The sequence below is a fragment of the Lutjanus erythropterus genome, chromosome 6 (genome assembly GCF_056507025.1).
Source record: "Lutjanus erythropterus isolate fLutEry1 chromosome 6, fLutEry1.hap2, whole genome shotgun sequence".
Lineage (NCBI taxonomy): Eukaryota > Metazoa > Chordata > Actinopteri > Lutjaniformes > Lutjanidae > Lutjanus > Lutjanus erythropterus.
In genome coordinates, this window is record NC_139322.1 from 26,340,100 (window position 1) to 26,349,261 (window position 9,162).

Here is a 9,162-nt window from a genome sequence, read left to right on the forward strand (position 1 = left end):
GTCTGTTTAGACCTTGGGCAACATGGTGCTTCAAATTTCTCTCTTCACCCCAAAGAGTCACTGAATAAAAGCAACACAATAAAAAAAAAATAACAATAAAGAAGTCCATATTGACTGGGGAGCTGTGATTTCCTAAAATGTGTCTCCCTGTCAAAACCATTGAACCTCTGAGGATAAAACTGTCATTATTCAGTGTTTTTCTCATGGAGAGTAAATCCCATTTCAAGAACTAAACCGACACTGCGTCTGTCTCAGTACTTTCCATCTTCACTACCTTGTCTGTAATGCCCCACATTCATTTCTAATGAAGATGTAAATCTGTACAAGTTTCATCTTTTACAGAAGTATTTTCCTGAAACAGCAGGACACTGTAGTTTTACCAAATGGTATTCAAACAGGAGTAAATTAGTGCGTTTGTCAGAGACTATTTACAGTGGATTAATATACATTTGGTGTACTAGTATTTGTGGCAGCAGGACTGTGTATTTGGGACTGATTTAAAAAATAAACTACAATGCCCATGTCTATTGTGATGAGGGAACATGGCACCCATTATAACACTGAGATTCATTAATGTTTTTTAATAGTTTCTGGATGACAACAGAGGTCTGTAGCACAAAAGAATAATATCAGACTTTGACAACACAGACAATTATTTTTAGTTTAAAATAGTTCCATGTTTGAGTGTAGAGAGTAACAACACAGGGAGGCATCATAAGTGTTAGCTGTCATGGGTTTTTGTCACCTATCGCAATTGCAGAACTTCAATAAGCTATATCAGCCGGTAAACTCCCTAAACCGATGTTTTTTTAATTTGTTTTAACAACTAGTTTTGCAGTATTGAGTTTGATATGAATATAATGCTGAAATTTACCACTAGATGTCACAGGTTCCTCAGCAGGAGTGGCTGAGGAACAAATGATTTTAGTTGGAAGTCAGCGAGTTTTCACATTCCCGTAAATGTTTCACAATAAAAATCTACCTCATCAACAGCAGAAGTGGCACGATGGTTGTCAGGGACAGGGTCAGATTAGAGTTATATTTGGAACATAAAATGATGGGCTGTTTATTTATGAACTTTCCAGCAACACAAACTAATTAGCAACTTGGGACTCCTCTACTGCACACCTCCATACACACACACACCCCCAAGGCCACATGGGGTGAGTAATTGATGTGCATGTTGGGGATGAGGTGCTCCTTTTGGTTACTATCTAATGTGGATGCAAGAATGACGCAAACTCAGCTGAGAAATGAATTTTTTGTTTGTTTTCATGATTTTGTGACTAGAAAGCATTAAGCGTTGATCTGGGAAGCCCTCGCTGTCATTAATTGGTTTGAGCTATGGATTCCTTGCATATTAAGGAGTGAGACTGATGATATTCTACATTTCTCTCACTGTCAACAAATCCCTTGAAAAGATCAAGGCAACAAGGTATTTATTCTGGATGGTTCAGTAAGTTCACTGCAGCTAAAACTGTCAGACAATTTTTACAGAGTCGGTGTTAGCCAGGGGCAGTGAGGTAAAGTACAGCAAATATGACAGATAGTTTGGTGATGGATTGATATGAGATAAGTGATATGAACAAAATATGCAAAAGTATCAAAGAGTGATGCTTTCCAGACAGTCTCATTTATCAAAGCTCAGGTGTGATATCACAATGTCATGCCTCGCTCCAACTTTCCATGGCTCCTTATGTCCCTCTGTTGTCCCTGAAAGATAGCTGACGTCACTGTTTTAAAAGAGAGAGTCATAAGTGGTCCACAACACTCTGTTACTAGGTGTGAAACACAAATCAGACTTGACAGAAGCAAGGTCACTGGCTATTATATGATGGTGAAAATAATCCTCCTGCTGCTCTCAACGGGGGAACAAAAAAAAAAGGGACAGCCTCCAGGGATCTGTATCGAATATGCTGAAGAGTTCTTGAACCACTCAGCCTGACGGAACTTGCTCCAAGAGTTATGATGCTCAGGAATGTCGTCAGTGTCAAACTCCAAAGCCCTTTTCTTGAATGTGAGTGTACCTGTGGAGGCAATAGTGCCAAATGGAGAGCGAAGGGGCCGAAGAGGAGGGAAGGAACTGTTCCCCCAAGGAGAAGAGCAGGAGATGAAGAGGCGTCAAGCTGTCATCCAGGACCGGGGACTCTGTGGAGACTCCTCATTGGCACGTTCTGCAGGGGACTTTAAAGAGAACATTTCACATTAAACCTTTGCACTTCCATAAAGACACTGGAATCACATTAGACATATTAAAAGAAGTCTGGTCAAAATTAAAGAACCAGAGGCCAAGATATCCTGACTTTTTCTGTCCGTAGTATTAGTCAAACTTCAAAAACACTGAATCCTACATTTCCCATAATGCAGACCCTCCCTGCATGATAAATACCCACAAATTTCAAACTCCAAACGCCTACTTTGTAACAGAGGCTTTCTTACAAATTTGTAGTTGCCAAGCCAAGATAACACTGACATCACTATAATAACATTTTTTCTTTATCTGTAGACTCATTTAACCTCTTATTAATAACCACCTTTTAAAGGCAAGTAAAAGCTTCAAATGTTGTAGAATAAAATTTGAAAATCCCTAAACTCGTGTTAACCACAGACCCTTTACAGGCATCAAACCAAAAACCAAGAACCCACTGACTTCGATACAAAGGAACCAGAAGTGCTAACTATGCAGCTACGGCTATCTGAGACCACAAATAACCAACAGAACATTTGGTGAGCACAAAATTGATGAAATGTCATCTTATTTTCCGATTGCTGTCAACAAGGCCAATATAGAGCAATAAACTGGTACATTCCTAATTTTCCTTTACACTTACTATGATATCATAGGTCGTAGTAGAATAATGTTGACTCATTTGTTAATCAGTCATTTTTTCTGAGAACTAGAAATGTGTCTGCATGCCAGAAAAATAACAAAAAAATATAATATAAAAGCATAAAATATTTATCACTTAACTTTTCTGTTCAGTTGCTGAATGTTTTTTAATGTTATTGCTGTACTGTATCGCATTTCAAGCAGATAAAACTTCAGAAAGCATGAGTAATCGCATGCACACATTTGATTCAGACCTCAGAACACTTCAAGTTTTTTTCTTTTACATGCATACAGGATAAATGATACACAAATTGTGTCTCATTTTTTATTTTCTATTTTATATGTGACATTTTTATACCCTTAATTAACAGCATTAGATACAGTAAAACCATGCAAAACAAAGGGTCCAAAGATGTCCATGCCTGGTTTTTGTTTACCATCAGCCTTTTTTCAAGACATTCAAGACATTCATTAGCTTGTCGTATTGATCTAAAGATATGTAATGAGAATGTCTATGTTAGAAAAAGACTCAGACTGACCTTGACAGACAAAAATCATGGCACTCAGGGTCTGATTCTGTGTCAGACACATGACAAACACAGCGCTGAGTCTTTGCCTCCTCATGTTCAGTTGCTTGTCCACCAGCAGCACGTTTGACTCGCTGAGGTCCTCTGTAGCTCGACATTCCATAGGGCACAGTGCGTCTGAGGAGTTAAAACAAACAGGGCACTAAAAATGTGAGATAAATCACATTCTTGGAGGAAAATACCCTATCATTAAATACTGTTAGTTTTAGAGACTGCTTGGACCTTCTAGTAGCCCTCGAGCCAGAAGTCATATAAATTCCTTTTTTACAGTGGAGGAAGTATTTTATGTTTAGCCATATTTGTAAAGGAGGACCTCTATTGATTTGTACAAAATTGCAGATCCATGATGTTAATCCTGTGTGAATCTGTCTGTGATCATCACTCATCAGTATAGATAATCTCACAGACAATCTCAAATATCATTCTTGTTCAGTTGTCTGAACACAGATGTTTTAAAAAAAACATACAACCCCAAATCACTGAGACGCTGATTTTATGATATTATCACATGACCTCTGGGTTTGGAAGGATATGGTAAGTAATTTACAGTTGAATTTATACTTTACAAGAGAGAGTTGGCTGCAAATATGTAGTAACATCTGTCAGCCAGTTCTGGCAACCAATTCGTGTTGCACTGCTATACACATATAACATGCCTCACTCTCCATAGTAATACACCAAGCACGCAAGTGCCAGTGTTGGCCTGATCCTGCAGCCTTTCTGTTTACAACTGCAACCTGCATGACCTCAGGATAAAAGGCCTTTCAAACTGAAGTGTCTGCTGTAGCTCAGCGTTCTGTCTTCATGCATCACAAAATGGTCTGTAAAAGCTGACATCTGCTGTCGGTAATTGTCTGATGATGGGAAAAAAAGCCTTGGGGAAACCCAACCTTTACAAAATATGGTAACCTGAGTAAAAGCAATTTCATTTAAACTGTAGCGAAGGCACGAAATCCTGCATACACACTGACATATTGAAACTACCTACTGTATAACCACAATGTTGTGAGCCAACAATGGGAAACTACAGGAGCAAGGTGACACCCTCTTGTTTACTTTCTACATTATGCGATTTTATAAAACTTTAGCTTGGAAGAGCCACAGCATTTCTTTGGGGATTAATCTTCTAATGTAGCAAAGTACTCCCCACAGTGTTAGCACACACTCGCACACACCTACTGGAGTACCTGCAGACACCAGAGCTATACTTTTTGTCATATCTCACAGGTGCTTTCTTCTATCATTACAATTTTTCATGACTTAAGCAATAAGTTTGTTTGTATCATATTATTGTTTTCTATTTCCATTTTAATCAAGGGCGGATATTTGTGTCACAATTGGTAGGGACAAAAACATGTCCCAGCTTGAGCTATGATAAGCCCATGAGTCTGTTCGCTCTAGGCAAGTGAACAAAACTAACCATGTTTCTCATCGCTACAAAGTCTGCTGCATGTTCTCTACCACCCTATCTTTTTCTCCTTTGGTGTTGTCTGTCTGTTCTTCTGTTGCCTATTGTCAAAAAGTTCCACAGCAAAAGTTTGACAGTGACATAGACATAGAGTGTTATCATAAGCATAGTAAAATCTGTCAGTCTCCTGTCTATGGTGCTCAGCCTGAGTGGAGATGGGGGATGCTGCTGCCAGAGGAGTGCTGACTGAGATTGCAGAATTCATGGGAATAAATTATAACAATAATAGATTGGTGTATATTTCTCACTTACCCCCTGATGGTCTGAATAACTTGCTAAATTTGGTATTAATTCCTTCCTCACTCTCTGATGTGTCCAATATATCCGGTGCTTAACCGGATATATAGCAGCAGCTAGCAGGAAACACACCATTACCTTGAATAAATTACATATTTCTCTGCATTTGAACATCATTGGAAACACTTGGAATAATCTTATCTAATCGCAATTCAACAAAATACAGTATATAACATATGTGTCATATTTGTAGACATTTTAATGAGGAAATGTTTTACATATTATAGCCTAAAATAGGGATGGTAATGTTAATCACCATTAAGAATTTAACCAATCAAAAATTTATTAATCAATAATTAATTGACATTCTAGAAATGGCAGTAATTACACACCACATCTGACATTGTTGTGTCTGATGGAAATATTTACTGAAACTAAAACTTAAGCATGACAAAGTAAAAATGAGAAAAAACATGCATTTTGTATCTTATTGATTACTAACGATTAATCAGTTGTTAGCATTTTCAACTATCAGTTAAGGAAAATGCATGCAACTTGAAACACCAGCTTTAAATATGTTGGTAGGATGAGGGTTAATGTTGCAGTATGTGTCAATATCTCAATCAGTCTAAACTATGTCAATTTGTCTCAACTTGCTAAGCAGTAATAAAGTGAGCTGTTTACCTGAAACAGCCCACAGCAGTCTTGGCACTAGAATACAGCAAAAGAAAGAATGCTTTCCTACTGACTTGCCAAGGATTTTAATATGCGGTTAGGAGGTGGCAAAACAAAGACGTGGAAACAAGAAGGTGTTGGAAATACATTTTGAGGTATTGCTACTAATATGTGGTAAGCTAGGCCACATGATTGTCACATTTTGTGGAAGCGCAAATTGTGAAAATCCACCACGTCATAACGCCAGACTATAATGTTCTCTTTTTATGGTCCCTCATCCCATGCAGAGCTGACATAACTCCTGAGGAGCAGTTAGCATACCTCTGGCCAGGACAGGCCACTGGACTTCAGTGAAAAAAACACGACTGCGTTGGTGGTCTCAGGACTAGTCCAACAAATTCCAGTACTAGCACATTATCAGTAAGAATCCCATCGTGTTGCCACAGTGTTTGTTCATGTTGAGACTTCTGCCTCTATCTAAAGGAGAAGTTAATTAAATATAATTGTGAGGAAGTTTAGGTTCCCTTTAATTACTTCATTTGGTTTTGTTTGAAAGCAGACTAAGAAAAACAAACAAACACCGCAATACCAAATTAACTGTTGTGGTAGAAAAAACTCTTTGAACAAAGCCAGCTTTAGTGTTTGATGACTGGAGTATTTTAATTTGGCAAAATTCACCATGAACGGAAATTAAGAACTGTGCCTGTTTCTCCACAACCCATGTAGACCATCAGCTTTGCATGACAGATCTCTGTCTGATCTCTGTCCATTCAGCCTCACCAACTCCACACTGCAGATTAAATGTAGGCTATTTCAGCTGCCCGGGATCCCTGAGACTGTGTCAGCTTATGTCAGGGGAGTTATAGCTACATCGATTATCACACCTTCACAGATAAGTCCCAGGTTTAATGAGGCTTGACCAGTGATTTCTGCTCGTCTGTTGAGAGACGATTTGAGTGTTTCTGATTACAGCATTCATACTGTATCTGGATTGATTTAGGCGATTCTGGTGCCTTTGCTGCATTGTTAATATATGCAGCCTAATTATTTATTTTCTGATTATGGTGCAGGAACTGTTTTAATAAAACATGAAGCTGTCAGTCATACAAGTTCTTTTGTTTGATTTAATTTTGCCAAGAACACAAAAAGTTGTAGTCTAATTAACTGTTTTCTTATTCTTATTATTTTTTAGAAGAATAGAATATTTTTTAAGAATAATTTTTAACCTGAACTTGAAATACCTATGCATATATAGTGATATATAATATAGTAACATGCACAGTGAGGTAAAGTTTAGAGAGCGATATCTGGCTTATATAACAATGGTATCCTGATGGAAAAAGTCTGTCTGACGACAAGGTAAAGCAGAGAAAAAAGGTGACTAAATTTGAGTTTTGGGATTGATGCAGAGTAGGATAATAGGGAGTTGTGATATGTCTACGATATATTGGCTGATATTGCAATGATCCCTCAAATATGGTTATCAAATACCTGTGACACAGATATGTAATGGAGGAGAGATACTTTGCAGTTTAAAAATAAACTATTTACTATATTGTGCTACCAAAAAAGGATCAAATATACTGCCTGTAAAACTAAACAGAAAAACAGTTAAAGTTAGGTTATGTTAAAAAAAGAAGGGGGGGCATGCCGACTGCCTTTTACTGACTGACTATGGATACAACCCCATTTTAAAAAAAAAACTGAACTGTCCCTTTAACCATCAGTAAAACGGTAATGAGATGATATGAGTGTAATAATGCTGCAGATTATGGCTCATATGTTGAGCCACAGTGAAGCCGAGCAGGTGAAAAGGCACACGAAGTTGTGCAGTAACAACCCTCACCTGGCTGATGACAAACTTTGACCTTGCAGGGCGCGTTTGTTGGTTTCTGTCGGGCTTGCCATCACTTGAACCGTGACTGCGTCTGTTGCCTTGAGGAAAAACTTACCGGGCGTGTCTGCTACATTGTGTTGGCTTCGAAATCTGTGCGCGACTCCCACTTGAGTTGCACAAACCAGCCACAGTCTGTTTTTAAAATAGGTTTAATTACCCACTCAGATGTTGTGAAAGTCCATAGATGATTGCACAACAAAAGCAACCCCAAGTGCACTATTGGATAATTAGGGCCATATAGGCCTCTTTATTTTATAGTGTTTCACAAAGCATGTCTTACTCGGGAGTGTTGATCCAGATGATATCCAAGTGGCAGTAGTAGACGCACTCTTTATCCTTGTAGGAATAACAAGTGCAGCGCTTGGCTCTGGACTTTGGCTCAGACAGCTGTGAACCCGCGGGTCCCCCGGAGCCAGACACCCTGCTGGAGCCCGGAGGACCTCCGGGGTTGACCGCGGATATGACCAAGGCATCGAAGACACCTTGCATTGTACAAGAAACACGTCAGAAGTAAGTTTAGTAGCCTAATAAACAAATAACTACATGAACATATAGGCTAGATGAAATAACTGTGTTGTTAAAGTTTGGTGCAGCTCTTACCTTGTAAGAGAATCAGTGCCAGTATTTTGAAAAGCATGATAGTATCCTCCTCCTAGTCAAATAATCCCAAAATGAACCATAGCCTGATGAGGATGCAGGGAACTGGTCAAATTAATCTCCCACCATCAGCATCGAGTGAAAATCCATCAAACTCAGTGCAGATGTCCATGTGCAGCTCATCTCATACGATCCAGATGTCAGAAGACGAATCGGGGGATGTTTGTCGTTCACTTGCTTTCATATTTAAAGCTCCATGTCAAAAAAAAAAAAAAACCCTACCTGTAAAACGCGCATTCAAGTGGGAGGAAGCTGCTGTTTCCTTTTCAGACTCACACAAACTGCTCTCCTGCAGAGCAGCGCGTTTTTAAAGGTGAGCTGTGGAGCAAAAAGCGCAGCGATGCTCCTCAAAGTCACTTCTGCTTCTAAAAGCCCAAATAAAAGATGAAGAGCTTTGTCGAGGTTTGAGTACACGCCCACACCTCCTTTAACACCCCCTCTATGATGTGCAGCAGCACTACAGTGTGTGTGTGTGTGTGTGTGTGTGTGTGTGTGTTCACTGAAGTACTCCACTTTTGTTCCTGCTGATGCATGACATGTAAAATATGATACAAAGATACAAAAAGATATCTTTCAGCGGCTCTTAACTGTGTGGGCCCCTGGGCCAATAATTATCGTCCCACATTAATCCAACTGTGAAATGAGGATATTTCCATTTTGTTGTTGCTGTAATTTACTAAACAGAACGGAACCACTTTATTGAAAGTACTCAGACTGATAAACACACCTTGCAATGTAATAAATCTGGTGCAAAGACATACTATATCTTAACTTAACATTTAGACACCTCTTTGTTATATAAACCTGTGCA

The 9,162-nt window shown here is 38.9% G+C and overlaps 1 protein-coding gene across 1 annotated transcript; it reads right to left on the reverse strand.

Annotated features, from left to right (window-relative positions):
• Nucleotides 1-1,451: 1,451 nt before the first annotated feature.
• Nucleotides 1,452-8,782, reverse strand: edn3b (endothelin 3b). The gene is made up of 4 exons (XM_084720020.1): nucleotides 8,295-8,782; nucleotides 7,975-8,176; nucleotides 3,370-3,534; nucleotides 1,452-2,184 (listed from the first exon to the last, which is right to left on the reverse strand). Exons 1-4 carry the CDS (start codon nucleotides 8,329-8,331, stop codon nucleotides 2,130-2,132), a joined length of 459 nt encoding a protein of 152 aa, XP_084576146.1. The 5' UTR covers nucleotides 8,332-8,782; the 3' UTR covers nucleotides 1,452-2,129.
• Between the last annotated feature and the right edge of the window lie 380 nt (nucleotides 8,783-9,162).